Raw genomic sequence first — 17,000 nt, 5'->3', positions numbered from 1 at the left:
AGTCTATAAGGAAAATACTTCTTTTTGCCTAATATTACTGTTGGGTGCTGCTGTGGTAAATAATCTACCTGCAATGCAAGAGGCCCAGGTTCGATCCCTGGGTAGGGATCCCCTGGTGAAGGGAATGGCAACCCACTCCAGTATTCTTGTCTAGAGAATTCCATGGGCAGAGGAGGCTGGTGGGCTACAGTCCATGGGGTCTCTGAGTCTGACATGACTGAGTGACTTAACGCTACTACTACTGTATGCAGACACAGTAAATGACTTTTCCCCAAACGTGGAGAACATGTTTGGGATGTTTTGAATTAAAATATAAGCTGTGTGGAAGTCAGAAATTCATTTTGGGAGATTCTCAAAGGCATCTCAAAGGAGTCAACCAGCGGAGATGACGATGAGTTCTGGGAGACCCTGAACGGTGAAGGGAGAAAACAAGACAGGTTTCAACAGACTTACAGACTTAGAGAACAAACTTAAGGTTACCAGTGGGGAAGGATAGGCAGAAGTGATAGTTAGGCAGTTTGGGATAGACATGTACACACTGCTATACTTAAAATGGATAACCAATAAGGACCTACCATATAGCACATGGAACTCTGCTCAATATTATGTGGCAGGATGGCTGGAAGGGGCATGTGGGGGAGAATGGACGCACGCCACATGTGCACACATGGCTGAGTGCCTTTGCTGTCCACCTGAAACTATCACAGCGTTGTTAATCAGCTGTACTCCAACATAAAATAAAAAGTTTCAAACATGTTTCAAATGTCTGCACCAAACAGAAAGTCATAGGGTTGGGCACTTCATCTGAATGGCTGCTCTGGGTGGTGGACAGTCCCTTCCTATACAGTTGAAAAGTGCAGGTGGCTCTGGGAGAGGCAGTTGGGAGCACTGACTCTTTTCAAGGGTAGTACAGCAGGACAGCCTCTGTCTCACTTCTTTTCCCTTCTCCTAGCTCATTGCATTGGCCAAGCTTCCTTCCTCAATTATGCAGCAGTGGCATGGACCCTCCTTTTTTTCTCATCTCGTTAGCCCTCTGGGAGTCAGTATGGCATGGCTTCTGTTTGTCAGAGCTGTAAGAAAGGTCTGAGCAGGGTTTTGAATGATTTCTCTATTGCCTTGTGTTTTATGCATTGCAAATCCTTTTATTACAGAAGGGGGTTAGCCTTTCAAGGAACATTTTCAAAAGAGAGCAAGGGACGGTAATTTGTTTAACCTCTTTGAAGAATTTTTGCACACACTTAGAAAAACACAATTTATGAAAATAATTCATTTGAATGATACTGACTTATAGAGCTCATTTGGGGGGGTGTGTGTGCGTATGTGTGTGTAAATCTTCTCTATGATCTCTGCCTATGACTTTCAGGATTACTTGAGAATTATTTATTCTCAATGGCTTGCTATCCTCCCTGCTGCATTCTCCTTTCAGTGTGCTTAACTTCACACCAAGAACAAACGTGGAAATCTCAGTGACTGCCCTTCATCAGCCTTTCTTGACCTCTTATCTTCTCTCCATCTCATTGCCTCATGTCTTTATAAATACATCCTCCATTAGCCTTCAAACTCTGGTTCCTGGAGCCTCACTCTCTGTTTCTGCATCCTGAATTTCTCTTTCCTCTCCTACGTTGTTGTGAAGCCTGATGCTGTCTTCCTGCTCCAACTTCCCTATCAGCTTATTTGTGCTGTCTCATTCCAGTGAAGTAAGTGTAGGCCTTGGTTGTGTAGTGAGTCTTCTGTGTCTAGTCCATCCCCATGTAAAGTGAAGGTGCTTAATAAGGGCTTTCTGATGACAAGGATGATGATAGTTGACTGATAATAGATTAATCATGCTTGTTAATGTAAAGGTCCCAAGTTTAGAAACCAGAGCTATAAAAGCCAGTTGTCATAACTGGCAGAAGACATTGGACTTACTTCCCAAAGTCAACCATGGTTAATATTCAGGTACATTTTCTTCTGCCTATTTCCTTAGAATGTATGATAAGAAATATGCACAATTAAAAGGTCATTCTGTAAAGATAGATGCTTTCTTAGTCTTATGCTGCTGCTGCTGCTAATGTCACTTCAGTCATCTCCAACTCTGTGCGACCCCATAGACGGCAGCCCACCAGGCTCCCCCGTCCCTGGGATTCTCCAGGCAAGAACACTGGAGTGGGTTGCCATTTCCTCCTCCAATGCATGAAAGTGAAAAGTGAAAGTCAAGTCGCTCAGTCATGTCCAACTCTTTGCGACCCCATGGACTGCAGCCTACAGGGCTCCTTCGGCCATGGGATTTTCCAGGCAAGAGTACTGGAGCGGGTTGCCATTGCCTTCTCCATTCTCAGTCTCATATACTATGGGTATTAAAAACTTTAAATTATTGTGAAAAATGTTAACGATGTTATCTTCATGTATCTCAGTGTCTTTTGTTTTTTGTAGTGATTCCCTTTATATCTAATAATTTTTTGTCTCAGTTCAGTCTTTCAGTTGTGTCCGACTCTTTGTGACCCCATGGACCACAGCATGCCAAGCCTCTCTGTCCATTGCCAACTCCTGGAGGTTACTCAGACTCATGTCCATTGAGTCTGTGATGCCATTCAGGAGTCTCATCCTCAGTCGTCCCCTTCTCCTCCTGCCCCCATTCCCTCCCAGCATCAGAGTCTTTTCCAAAGAGTCAACTCTTCACATGAAATGGCCAAAGGATTGGAGTTTCAGCTTCAGCATCAGTCCTTTCAATGAACACCCAGGACTGATCTCCTCTAGGATGGACTGGTTGGATCTCCTTGCAGTCCAAGGGACTGTCAAGAGTCTTCTCCAACACCACAGTTCAAAAGCATCAATTCTTCGGTGCTCAGCCTTCTTCACAGTCCAACTCTCACATCCATACATGACCATTGGAAAAACCATAGCCTTGACTAGACGGACCTTTGTTGGCAAAATAATGTCTCTGCTTTTGAATATTCTATCTAGGTTGGTCATAACTTTCCTTCAAAGCAGTAAGTGTCTTTTAATTTCATGGCTGCAATCACCATCTGCAGTGATTTTGGAGCCCCCCAAAATAAAGTCTGACACTGTTTCCACTGTTTCCCCATCTATTTCCCATGAATTGATGGGACCGGATACCATAATCTTCATTTTCTGAATGTTGAGCTTTAAGCCAACTTTTTCACTCTCCTCTTTCACTTTCATCAAGAAGCTTTGTAGTTCCTCTTCACTTTCTGCCATAAGGGTGGTATCATCTGCATATCTGAGGTTATTGATATTTCTCCTGGCAATCTTGATTCCAGCTTGTGCTTCTTCCAGACCAGCATTTCTCATGATGTACTCTGCATATAAGTTAAATAAGCAGGGTGACAATATATAGCCTTGACGTACTCCTTTTCCTATTTGGAACCAGTCTGTGTTCCATGTCCAGTTCTAACTATTGCTTCCTGAGTTGCATACAGGTTCTCAAGAGACAGGTCAGGTGGCCTGGTATTCCCATCTCTTTCAGAATTTTCCACAGTTGATTGTGATCCACACAGTCAAAGGCTTTGGCATAGTCAATAAAGCAGAAATAGATGTTTTTCTGGAACTCTCTTGCTTTTTCCATGATCCAGCGGATGTTGGCAATTTGATCTCTGGCTCCTCTGCCTTTTCTAAAAGCAGCTTGAACATCTGGAAGCTCACGGTTCACGTATTGCTGAAGCCTGGCTTGGAGAATTTTGGGCATTACTTTGCTAGTGTGTGAGATGAGTGCAATTGTGCAGTAGTTTGAGCATTCTTTTGCATTGCCTTTCTTTGGGATTGGAATGAAAACTGACTTTTTCCAGTCCTGTGGCCACTGTTGAGTTTTCCAGATTTGCTGGCATATTGAGTGCAGCACTTTTACAGCATCATCTTTGAGGATTTGAAACAGCTCAACTGGAATTCCGTCACCTCCACTAGCTTTGTTCATAGTGATGTTTTCTAAGGCCCACTTGACTTCACATTCCAGGATGTCTGGCTCTAGGTGAGTGATCACACCATCATGATTATCTGGGTCATGAAGATCTTTTTGTACAGTTCTGTGTATTCTTGCCACCTCTTCTTAATATCTTCTGCTTCTGTTAGGCGTGTACCCTTTCTGTCCTTTATTGAGCCCATCTTTGCATGAAATGTTCCCTTGGTATCTCTAATTTTCTTGAAGAGATCTCTAGTGTTTCCCATTCTATTGTTTTCCTCTATTTCTTTGCATTGATTGCTGAGGAGGGCTTTCTTTTCTCTCCTTATCAGTGAACCTATACCGACGCATTGTTGTCACCCAGAGTCATAATTTATATTAGCATTCAAGCTTGGTGCTATATTTTTAAAAATCTTCCTTTTCTTCGTATATTTCCAAAAATTTCAATAGTGAATCAAAATCAAACAAAATTTAACATCATCTGGTAATCCTGGGACTCAGTGGTGTGATTTAGTTACTGTCATGTCCAACTCTTGAGACCCCATGGATTGTAGCCCACCAGGCTCCTCGGTCCATGGGATATTCCAGGCCAGAATACTGGGGTGGGTTGCCATTTCCTTCTCCAGGGGATCTTCCCAACCCACGAATTGAACCTGGGTCTCCTGCATTGAAGGCAGATTCTTTACCACCTGAGCTATGAGGGAAGTTCTAGGACTCAATAATTTCTAATGTTTTGTTATATAATCTTTCCTAGTTTTTTCCTAATCATGTTTGAATCTTTTTATTTTTAAAGAGATTTTACTTTTGAAGAGGTTATTGTATATACAATTTGGTAACTTTTTCATTCAGAAATTCTTTATGAATTTATTTCAGTGCTACTTAGTATTTTTAAAATCACCATCTTTAAATTGTTGTATAGTATTTCATTATAATACAGGAGACATGGGTTTGATCCCTTGGTCGGGAAGATTCCCTGGAGAAGGAAATGGCAACTCACTCCAGTATTCTTGACTTGGAAAGCCCATGGACAGAGGAGCCTGGCAGGCTATTTTCCATGGTGTTTTACCATGTGTATGGTAATATATCCAATGAGTCACCAACCATTTGACGTTTTAGTTCATAGTTTTTCTTTCATACACTGTTATAAGCATTTGTGAAGAGACCACTCCAGCCTGGGAAACCCCATGGACAGAGGAGTCTGGCAGGGGGAGTCCACGGGTTTGCAAAGAGTCAGCCATAACTTAGTGACTAAAACAAAACAACAATCTTATATATATTTGCCAGTGATTTCCTAGAAGTGGGGTTGCTGAGTCAAAAAGGAACGTTTATTATTAAGGATTGCCTCATGAATTTCCACACGATTCTCTGGCAAACTTGTGTTGGTTTGCAGAGCTTCCACCCAAACATGCATGGAGCGTTGTTCCCAGTGCTCTTGCCAATCTTAGTATTTTCAGACTTTACACATGTTAAGTGATAGACCCAAAAAAGATGAATCATTTTTGTCTTCCTTTCAGTTCTTCAATTCCTGGGTAGTTAGGCTGAATTAAAATAAATACTCTCATTGGCCACTTCTTGCTTTACTACCATGGCTTGTTTAATCATACTATTTAGGTTGCAAGAATTTTGATTGCAGTAACTTAACGAACTTAATGGAATTCACCAAATCAAATATCTCTCCATTAAGAATATTGAGAGGGTTTCTTTTTTTTTTTTTTTTTCTATCCAGAACTTTTAAAGAAAACAAAATGAGTAGGTGAGAATGGACATCTCTCTTTGGACTAGAGGTGGTCGATTCTCCAGGATACTGGCCACGGAGTTTACCTATAACTTCAGAAGCTGTTCTTTGGCTATGGCTCATTGTCTTTTAATTTGAGCAATCTGGTCTGTAGTCATCGCATCTGCTTGTTTCAGATTCAAGTTGTCCTTTGCATAAAATTCTGGGCCTAATAGCCCTCCCAGTATAGCACAATGAAACATTCTTTGCTTTCCTTTTCCCAACTGTCTGTAATGGGGTGGGGCAAGGAGGAACATAAGACAGGTGAAAGAGAGGTCTGTTGATTAGGTGTGTGTTAAGAGATGAATTAATTAATGCCAGGTGATGCAATCCAGTACTCTTGCCTGGAGAATCCCATGGATGGAGGAGCTTGCTAGGCTGCAGTCCATAGGGTTTCTAAGAGTCGGACACGACTGAGCGACTTCACTTTCACTTTTCACTTTCATGCATTGGAGGAGGAAATGGCAACCCACTCCAGTGTTCTTGCCTGGAGAATCCCAGGGATGGGGAGCCTGGTGGGCTGCTGTCTATGGGGTTGCACAGAGTCAGACATGACTGAAGTGACGCAGCAGCAGCAGCAGCAGCAGGCGATGCAATAGACCTTGAAATTACAGTGGCTTAACACATGACAGATTTTAATGTACACATTTGCCATTCATGCAAAATGTCATAAAATTTGGGTGGTCCTTCTGCACACATTACTAGCCAGATTCACATGGTCCACCCGACCAGTGGAATTGGGAACTAGAGGGCATACTGGTATTTTGTAAGCCCTCAAGTCCCTGTCATAAGAGGGAAGGGTTTCTTCATTTGATTATTTAAAGCTTATATTATATGGGGTGATATACATGTGTTGGGCACTAAGCTAAAAAGCCTCTTGATGAAAGTGAAAGAGAAGAGCGAAAAAGTTGGCTTAAAGCTCAACATTCAGAAAACGAAGATCATGACATCCAGTCCCATCACTTCATGGGAAATAGATGGGGAAACAGTGGAAACAGTGTCAGACTTTATCTTTTTGGGGCTCCAAAATCACTGCATATGGTGACTGCAGCCATGAAATTAAAAGACGATTACTGCTTGGAAGGAAAGTTATGCTCAACCTAGATAGTATATTCAAAAGCAGAGACGTTACTTTGCCGACTAAGGTCCATCTAGTCAAGGCTATGGTTTTTCCTGTGGTCATGTATGGATGTGAGAGTTGGACTGTGAAGAAGGCTGAGCGCTGAAGAATTGATGCTTTTGAACTGTGGTGTTGGAGAAGACTCTTGAGAGCCCCTTGGACTGCAAGGAGATCCAACCAGTCCATTCTGAAGGAGATCAACCCTGGGATTTCTTTGGAGGGAATGATGCTAAAGCTGAAGCTCCAGTACTTTGGGCACCTCATGCGAAGAGTTGACTCATTGGAAAAGACTCTGATGCTGGGAGGGATTGGGGGCAGGAGGAGAAGGGGACGACCGAGGATGAGATGGCTGGATGGCGTCATGGACTCGATGGACGTGAGTCTGAGTGAACTCCGGGAGATGGTGATGGACAGGGAGGCCTGGCGTGCTGCGATTCATGGGGTTGCAAAGAGTTGGACATGACTGAGCAGCTGAACTGATCTGATACATGTGTTGAATACACACATACACATGCATCATATATTTTAATATTGTATTTATCTTATTAACTATACAAATATGCACACATAGCTTTGTATCCTTTTTTTCCTTTCATCCTCACCATTACTGCAACAGCAGTAGTATCAAAACCAGCGTAGTGTCATCACAGTGATGATTTATTCCATTCTTAGCACAGACCAGCCTAGGTGCTCAACACTTCAGATATATTTGTTCTCTTAATTGTCAGATGTCATGAGGTGGATACTGCCTATCATGTTACAGATATGAACACTGAGTTTCAGATAGGTTAGGTATAATAACTTGTGTCCAACGCCAGAGCTCTAAGCCACTAAAATGTACGGTCTCTGTATGAGTTTCTTAGAGTTTCCTTAACAAACCACTAGAGACCTGCTGGTTTAAAACAACAGAAATTTTTCCTGTCACAGATCAAGAAGTACCAGAAGTCTGAAGTCAGGGTCTTGGCATTGCCAGCTTAGTTTATTTCTCTCCCTCAGTTCTTGTCTCATTCCCACAAATATTCGGAACAATGGACTAAAGAGTTTAAAACAGCAGACAAATTACAGCTCAGGCAGACAGATCTTTTATTAAACAGACACTCCCAAGACATAGGAATTGTAACGATCCCTCTTGACTTCCCCTTTTTATACTTCCCATCTCTTCCTCCTGTTGGTGCAAAATAGGGCTTGTATTTACCACCAATAAAGAAAGGAAATGCAAATGGGCATATACTCAAGGATGACTGACAGTTGCAACTTATATAACACCAGGCTTTGTTGCACATGTCTTTCCATAATTCAGTCTGTTATAGTCAGACATATACAAACATAGAATATTTATGAATCCTTAATAGGCTCCTAGATGTCTAAGGTTGCTTGAGGAAGCCCCCAAGGTTAGTTTGTATCCACTGTGTGCAGAGGGCACCTATGCAGGACTTGGAAAGTCTCTGTGGTTATTCTTGTAGTGTATCTGTGAGCTCTCCTGGATGTGTCTGGGATGGGGTTTAGAGATCAACCTGCGTCTTTTTGTCTAGGACTCTCCTGGTTGCTCATGCCTAACTTCCTGCCTAACGGGAAGCTTGGGTATTCCTGGAGGCTCTGAGGGAGAGTTGACTCCATGCCTTTCTCGTAGCTTCTGGTGACTGCCAGCAGTCCTCTCCTTGGCTTGTGGATATGTCACTGCAGATTGTGCCTCCATCTTCACATTTCCTACATCCCCATACTGGGTGTCTCTCTGTCACTTTCCTCTTGTTATGAGGGCACCAGACATTGGACTTAAGGCCCAACCAAAGATAGTAGGATTTTACCTTGTTTGCATCTGCAAAAATTCTGTTTCCAAATAAGATCCCATGCTGAGGTTCTGCTAGGCATGAATTTTGGGGTGACACTTTTGACTCCAGATGACACCACCCTTATGGCAGAAAGTGAAGAAGAACTAAAGAGCCTCTTGAGGAAAGTGAAAGAGGAGAGTGAAAAAGTTGGCTTAAAGCTCAACATTTAGAAAACAAAGATCATGGCATCTGGTCCCATCACTTCATGGCAAATAGATGGGGAAACAGAGGCAACAGTGGCTGACTATTTTTTTGGGCTCCAAGATCACTGCAGATGGTGACTGCAGCCATGAAATTAAAAGACGCTTACTCCTTGGAAGGAAAGTTATGACCAGTCTAGACAGCATATTAAAAAGCAGAAATATTTCTTTGTCAACAAAGGTCCATCTAGTCAAGATTATGGTTTTGCTATTAGTCATGTATGGATGTGAGAGTTGGACTATAGAGAAAGCTGAGCACTGAAAAATTGATGCTTTTGTACTGTGGTATGTTAGAGAAGACTCTTGAGAGTCCCTTGGACTGCAAGGAGATCCAACCAGTCCATCCTAAAGGAGATCAGTCCTGGGTGTTCATTGGAAGGACTGATGCTGAAGCTGAAACTCCAATACTTTGGCCACCTGATGCGAAGATCTGACTCATTTGCAAAGACCTTGATGCCAGGAAAGATTGAGGGCAGAAGAAGGGGATGACAGAGGATGAGATGATTGGATGGCATCACCAACTCGATGGACATGGGTTTGGGTAGACTCCGGGAGTTGGTGATGGACAGGGAGGCCTGGTGTGCTGTGGTTCATGGGGTCGCAAAGAGCCAGACACAACTAAGCGATGGAACTGAACAGTGTCCTATGTTGTATTTGTCCAAAGATCTCCCATGTTGTTACACATTTTCATGAACGCTGCCTTTGAATGGAGGCACAATATTCTCGTTCTCCCCTTTGGTGGACATTTAGGCTGGAGATGGCCATACCTGGCACACAGGACTTGCTGCATAGCAGATAAAGATGCTCCATTCTCTGGGCTGATGGAGGTGTGCTTCACTTGGGGAGCTGAGTGGGAGCCGGATTTCAGCCTTCACTTACCCCTTTGCCAGTCACCTTTGTTCAGACCTTGGCTTCTGTGTGAAGAGGGCAGCTCAGATCTGAGAGAACAGAACCTGGAATGGGTTATTACTGTTTCAGAATGTTTAAATAGCTCATTTCTGCATTTGGCTTTTCTGTTTCACAACAGGAAGTACACAGTGTCTGAATTGAAAGAGACACTAGAAATACCTCAGTTACACAGGAGGAGAGAATAATTATTCTGTATTAATCTCCAGTTTATTGATTCACTGTGTATATGTGTATGTGCTCAGTTGTATCTGATTCATTGTGACACTATGGACTGTAGCCTGCCAGGCTTTTCATGGGATTTTCCAGGCAAGAATACTGGAGTGGGTTGCCAGTTCCTTCTCCAGGGTATCTTCCTGACACAAGGATCAAAACCCTGTCTCCTGAGTCTCCTGCAATGGCAGGCAGATTCTTTACCATTGAGCATGGTTGAAATTGATTTTTCAGAAGTTTTTTAGAAATTTGAATGAACTTTGCTACTTACAATGATTAGATCTCAAATCTCTTGACTTTCCTCAGTACCGGGATTGCATCATGATGAATCAAGTAGAGTCTTGGTCTAGCTGTGACATCATTTTAAAGTCATTGTTTCAAAATGTTTATTATCAAGGACATCAACATCTTTTTATGGCTGTATTCTCACTTCTTTTGAAACTACCTAATGCCAAAGAATTCTCAAACTACTGCATAATTGCACTCATCTCACACGCTAGTAAAGTAATGCTCAAAATTCTCCAAGCCAGGCTTCAGCAATATGTGAACCGTGAGCTTCCAGATGTTCAAGCTGGTTTTAGAAAAGGCAGAGATCAAATTGCCAACATTCGCTGGATCATCAAAAGAGCAAGAGAGTTCTAGAAAAACATCTATTTCTGCTTTATTGACTATGCCAAAGCCTTTGACTGTGTGGATCACAATCAACTGTGGAAAATTCTGAAAGAGATGGGAATACCAGACCACCTAACCTGCCTCTTGAGAAATCTGTATGCAGGTCAGGAAGCAACAATTAGAACTGGACATGGAACAACGGATTGGTTCCAAATAGGAAAAGGAGTATGTCTAGGCTGTATATTGTCACCCTGCTTATTTAACTTATACACAGAGTACATCATGAGAAACGCTGGGCTGGAAGAAACAGAAGCTGGAATCAAGATTGCCGGGAGAAATATCAGTAACCTCAGATATGCAGATGACACCACCCTTATGGCAGAAAGTGAAGAGGAACTAAAAAGCCTCTTGATGAAAGTGAAAGAGGCGAGTGAAAAGGTTGGCTTAAAACTCAACATTCAGAAAATGAAGATCATGGCATCTGGTCCCATCACTTCATGGGAAATAGATTGGGCAACAGTGGAAACAGTGTCAGACTTTTCTTTTTGGGGCTCCAAAATCACTGCAGATGGTGATTGCAGCCATGAAATTAAAAGACGATTACTGCTTGGAAGAAAAGTTATGACCAACCTAGATAGCCTATTGAAAAGCAGAGACATTATTTTGCCAACAAAGTCCGTCTAGTCAAGGCTATGGTTTTTCCACTGGTCATGTATGGATGTGAGAATTAGACTGTGAAGAAAGCTGAGCGCCGAAGAATTGATGCTTTTGAACTGTGGTGTTGGAGAAGACTCTTGAGAGTCCCTTGGACTGCAAGGAGATCCAACCAGTCCATTCTGAAGGAGATCAACCCTGGGATTTCTTTGGAAGGAATGATGCTAAAGCTGAAACTCTAGTACTTTGGCCACCTCATGCGAAGAGTTGACTCATCGGAAGAGACTCTGATGCTGGGAGGGATTGAGGGCAGAAGGAGAAGCGGACGACAGAGGATGAGATGGCTGGATGGCATCACTGACTCCATGAACGTGAGTCTGAGTCAACTCCAGGAGTTGGTGATGGACAGGGAGGCCTGGCGTGCTGCGATTCATGGGGTCGCAAAGAGTCAAACACGGTTGGGTGACTGAAATTACTGACTGAAACCTTTCTTCCTCTCTTTTGAACTTTACTTAGATGAATATTTTTTGACCAGGTAAAATAAATAGTAAGTGTTTTTAAAATTAAAATGACCACTTTTCTGCATATCTTTATAAATATTCATCTCTTACCAAAGTACTTTGTTTGCTTTAACAAGCCTGATATTTTTATAGCATATATTTTAAAGGGCAGAGGAGGAAAGATACAGCATCTTCCTATTCTGAAATGCAAATAACTTTTCTGATTACTATTTTTTTTCAGTTTGGTAGAGAAAAGTTCAATCAATTTTCTAAGGCCTAAAGTAAATGAAAATTAATAATTCAAGTTTATAATCTACTTAGTAGACCAAAATTTTTTGCTTTCGCTTTCTCCCCAGATATTATGGTTCCTTGATGGCAGATATTATATTATGGTTCCTTGATGGCAGAGAACGTACCTGACTCTAGTGCTGAGGTTTAACATAATGCCAACCACACACTACTAATGCATTCATTTTGATTGAATGAAAAGAGCAACTGCTCTCTCTCCTTCCCTTCATCCTTTCTACCCTGGTCCTCTTGACTGTCCAGTCTCTGAACACACTGCATCCTTTCCTTCCTATCTCCATACCTTTGCTGCAGATGACTTTCTCTAGTCATTCCTCTGCCAAGTTCCTACTCATCTTTCAAGTTCCAGCTCAGATGTCACATTTTTCAAGGGTGAAGCATTTTTCAGGGGTGAGGTGATGCTTCATTCATCTCTATGTCCCCAGCGTCTGGCACAGAGCCAGAGTTAACTACATGTATATTGAATGAGCAATTGAATGTTCAGTTTTGTGCACCATATTACTTGGGTAAAAACATTTTTAAAACTTTTCGTGAAGAAAAATCAAAAGGTTTTTAAAAAATCCTAAATTAGCTTGAAAATCTATGAATTGGAATCTCTCTTTTCTTGAGTATTCCTGAGAGTCTGCTTTACAGCCTTCTATCCTGTAAACACCTTTTTCACCTGTGTGGAGGTTTGATCCTATGAAAGCCACTGGACAAGGTGTCACAAGGCCCAAACTTTAGCCTTGGTCCTCTATGACAACTGGGCCACCGTATTGCTTCTTTGAGTACCTTGTACTGTGCAAGTAATAAGAGCCTATCTCTCAGGGTTGCTGTGAAGTTAAAATGAGGTAACAGATGTGAAATCAACTTGTAAACTCTATAGCTTTACAGTTAAACAAGGTATTACCATGCATAAGGGTATACTGAATTAGGCGTAGCATCCTCTTTCATACCCCTGTGCACTTGTTCTGCTGTTCTTTCTCCCTGGAGTGCCTTCAAGAATTAATTGCTAGTCATCCGTGGTCCCCAAACATTTTATGACTCCTTATTTAAAGCATTTGTCACACTGTATCAAGGCCATTTGTTTACATCTTTGTCCTCTGCAAGATTCTAGAGTAACCTGTGATTGATTCAGTGCTTGGTACACTGCAGACTCTCGGTAACTGTCTATTGAATTGGATAGGATTGATTCAAATAATTATTATGTATGTACTTGCTTGAAGGACAAAGTCTATGTTGATGCAATTCTGTAGGTATATTTTCTGTAACTATACCACTGGACACCTTGTCCTTGTTAAAAGCTTACAATGAAGATGACAATAATGGAATATTTATAACAATAATTTTGTATTGTTAATTTAAATGATCAGACTTCTTGAGTATATTATTTGTAATTTAAGTTCATTAACAATGAAAGAATGCCTATTGTCAAAAGCACTTTTTTTCCCCTGCTGGTGGAAACTTAAGCTGCCAGATATCACTTGTGACTCCATTTATTTGGTTCTCATCATTAACTTAGATCTTCTTGTTCTTTTACAGCTGGTTTGCCATCCACCCAGTCAGCATGAGAAACACCAATCATCTTGTAAACAGTGACAACGTAGGCTATGCATCTTACCTTTTTGAACAAGAGAAGAACAAAGGTTATCTACCTGGAGAGGTGAGAATTTATGTCACTGAGAAGCTTCATCTTAATCACTGAGTACCATCATTCATGCAATGTTCAGAATAGCTGATTCAGATCTTCAGAGAAAAGTGTCATCGTGGATATCACATACTGATGTGCTTGGATAGGAAGAATTCTCCATCCTCTCTTATCAGGAAAGAAAAAATTTAAATGATTATTGACTTTGTGTCAAATACTACTTATATTGATGACGTCATAAAGTTTCAGTTAGTAGGATTAGAAGAACAAATTCAAGATTTTTGCAACATATAATAGTTTTTGATCAACTTGGATATGAGATATGAGAGACTGTTGATGTTTACTTTTGTTTTCAAAGATATAAAATTAATAAGCACCTTCTTAACTTTGTAGGAATCCAAATGAGGACAGGGAATGAGTTCTTTTCTCTGGTCCAGGCTTCCCTCTTAATTTCCTTTGAAAGACTTTGTTCTACTTTCCTGCAATATGGCCTAAGTCAGAGACAATCCTAATCCATTGGAATGGTATTTGAAATGCAGTGAGTGATGGGATCAGAGCTGAGGGGTCCCAGAATCTAGTCCGTGTACTTCAGGAAGCGCATCAGCTCTGTGTAGATTATGGACTGCTGATAGGTAAGCGGTGAGGAAGGACCCTGCTCTGCTTGACCACAGCATCCAAACCTGAAATGTAGGAGAATATATGACAAGATGAGGACCCCAGGCCCTAGACTAGACTAAGTGTTCTGTTGTAACAATATTAGCCCCATGAACATTTGGCCTGACTTTTTAGCTCCTTTATTGACAATCTTCTGTTTTTTTCACTTTAGCCTGTTTTTTAGGAAAAAAGAAGTAATTTCCCATTATTCTTTTAGTATAAGAAATGACACAATCTCCTATGCTTGATTATCTCTTTCCTTAAGTAAATTTAAGAGACTTAAAATGAAATGGTAGACCAGTTCGGTTGAGATTAAGGTCTTGCCCTACTGAAAAAGATTATGTGTAGTTATTTCTGGTTGAAGAGATAGAGAAAAGATATGGGGAGGGCAAGTCTGGATGGTGGAAGCTATATTTAGGTTCAGTTGTACAGCAGAAATATCCAGATTGATTCTTTACTTTTTAAGCCAATAGGCTGTTTATTTTTAAAGGAAAAATGGGTCTCTGAGTTCCAGGTACAACACCAAACATGAGATTATGGGTCAGCATTTTATAACTTGTTGCACATTGTATTTCTTGTCAAAATGTTGCTGTTTGAGACACAAATTTGAAACTCTCTTAAAATAGTTTCACTGATAATTGGAATATTATGAGTAATAATATATATGTTGACTGCAATGTGAGTCTTTACAGAAACAAAAATCTTTCTCAGAATATTGTGCCTGAGAAATATCCTCCTTTTATCCTATGCAAATGATTTTGAATAGTTCACCAGAGCGGGTTGAATGTCTGCCTTTTTAATGGAACTCATTGCAGTAAATAAGAAAGCATACATGGCAATTGGATGTTTCTTTTGGCAGGGACCGTATGTAGCAGCTTTTGCTTCATCAAATCTGGGAGATGTTTCCCCCAATGTTCTTGGCCCGCATTGTACCAACACGGGAGAGTCTTGTGAAAACGCCAATAGCTCTTGTCCCATTGGTGGGGTAGGTAATAATGACATTAAATCTTTGTTTTTGCATCTCATGGATATTTTATGTTTAAGTATTCACTGTTTATTTACAATTATGTTCTCCTCAAGTATACTCTGGCCTACTTACTGCTAGCATTTGCTCTTCTCAAAAGCACCCACTAAATTTTGATTGGATAAAATTATAGTTTTCCATTTGATGCTTATATTTTTTGAATGGTAAGACAATTTAGTAAATGTCACAGATTAAATATCCTTTCCTAAACTTGGACAGCTTGATACATTTTGCCTTGGCATTTCTGAAGTCACAATTTAGTACAAAAACTGCCTGCCTGAGACATTTCTCTCTGATTTTCACGTCTTTAGGGTTTTTCTAAAAATGTAACATCAAAATTCTTTTTCTTATAAATTACAAAACAAAAAAAAAAGTGTTGCTGTGAAAGCTTGAGGCTTCTCTTGTAGCTCAGTTGGTAAAGAATCTGCCTGCAATGCAGGAGACCTGGTTTCAATTCCTGGATCAGAAAGATCTCCTAGAAAAGGAAATGGCAACCCACTTCAGTATTCTTGCCTAGAGAATCCCATGAACAGAGGAGCCTGGCAGGCTATAGTCCATGAGGTTGCAAGAGTCAGACATGACTTAGTAACTACACCACCACCACCACCAAAACTCAAACCACATGGAAATCTTAAAGAGCAGCAAAAAGTGAAAGTCCCTGCTTACCTTCCTCCCCTCCACCTGCTCCTTTTCCCCAAAATTACCACTATCACACCTCTTCCTACATGCGTGCATCCATGAACAACATTTTATAACTTATTTATTGAGGTTTTTTGTTTGTTTTGTCCAGGATTTGGGTTTTCTACATAATTTGTCTTTCAAAAATACCACTCTAGGTAGTTCTGTGTAGTAAGCTTTACACTCAACAAGTGAGGCTGTACCATTGCTTATTTAGCTGCTCCCCCTCATCTGCGTTTAGATTTTTCATCTTTGACATGAGCAGCAGGTGCTAGTCTCTGGTTCTTATTCTTTGTGTTTACAGAATATTTCACCTGTGGTATTGCTTTTATTAAACACTATGTTTGGGCTATTTATTTTATCTCAGTCAAGTTCATCCTCCCAATGAGAAACATATTTTTAACAATTATACTTTTCTCTTATACTTTACTATTTTTATATAGAAAGTCTTCCTATTGTAAAGCAATGATACCCCAATGTTTAAAAAAGTAAGAAAAAAGAAAGTCTTCCTACAGCAGAAACGAATACAACATTTTAATCAATTATAATTCAATGAAAAAAATGTCTTTGTTACCCTTCATTTGCAACATTTTTACACATTATTAATTCACATTAGAGTGGATGATTATTTGTTAAATTACAAAATTCATACATGAAATGGTTAAATAAATTATGATACTTATTTGCAATAGAATATTGTGCATCAATTTTATGTCTTATGTTGAAATAGATGAATTCTAGCAATGTTCATTGCTCTAATTCCAGAATGATTTTGTTTTTCATAATCTGTAAATTGGGAGAACATCTGGAAAGAGATGCTGGAATGTGGCTTTAAAAAAAAATCTCTTTGCTGGGACTTCCCTAGTGGTCCAGTGGTTAAGACTCCGATTCCTGGGCAGGGAACTTGGATTCAGTCCCTGGCTGGTTGGGGAACAAATGTCCAACAGGCCACACAGCCAAAAAGAAAGTCTGTTTGCTCAGATTCCCTTATCATTTTCCATCCCTTGA

The 17,000-nt window shown here is 40.6% G+C and overlaps 1 protein-coding gene across 1 annotated transcript in view; it reads left to right on the top strand.

Moving 5' to 3' along the window:
• The window catches only part of ASAH2 (N-acylsphingosine amidohydrolase 2), a 66,139-nt gene that overhangs the window by 18,329 nt on the left and 30,810 nt on the right, over window positions 1-17,000 (top strand). Inside the window, exons 7-8 of the mRNA XM_068961778.1 lie at window positions 13,531-13,651; window positions 15,150-15,275. Coding sequence (XP_068817879.1) covers window positions 13,531-13,651; window positions 15,150-15,275 — 247 coding nt within the window. The remainder of the gene's footprint in view (window positions 1-13,530; window positions 13,652-15,149; window positions 15,276-17,000) is intronic.

This window comes from Capricornis sumatraensis, chromosome 23, assembly GCF_032405125.1.
Source record: "Capricornis sumatraensis isolate serow.1 chromosome 23, serow.2, whole genome shotgun sequence".
NCBI lineage: Eukaryota > Metazoa > Chordata > Mammalia > Artiodactyla > Bovidae > Capricornis > Capricornis sumatraensis.
The sequence above is the reverse complement of the archived record's forward strand: the minus strand, read 5'-3'. Positions and strand labels throughout refer to the sequence as shown.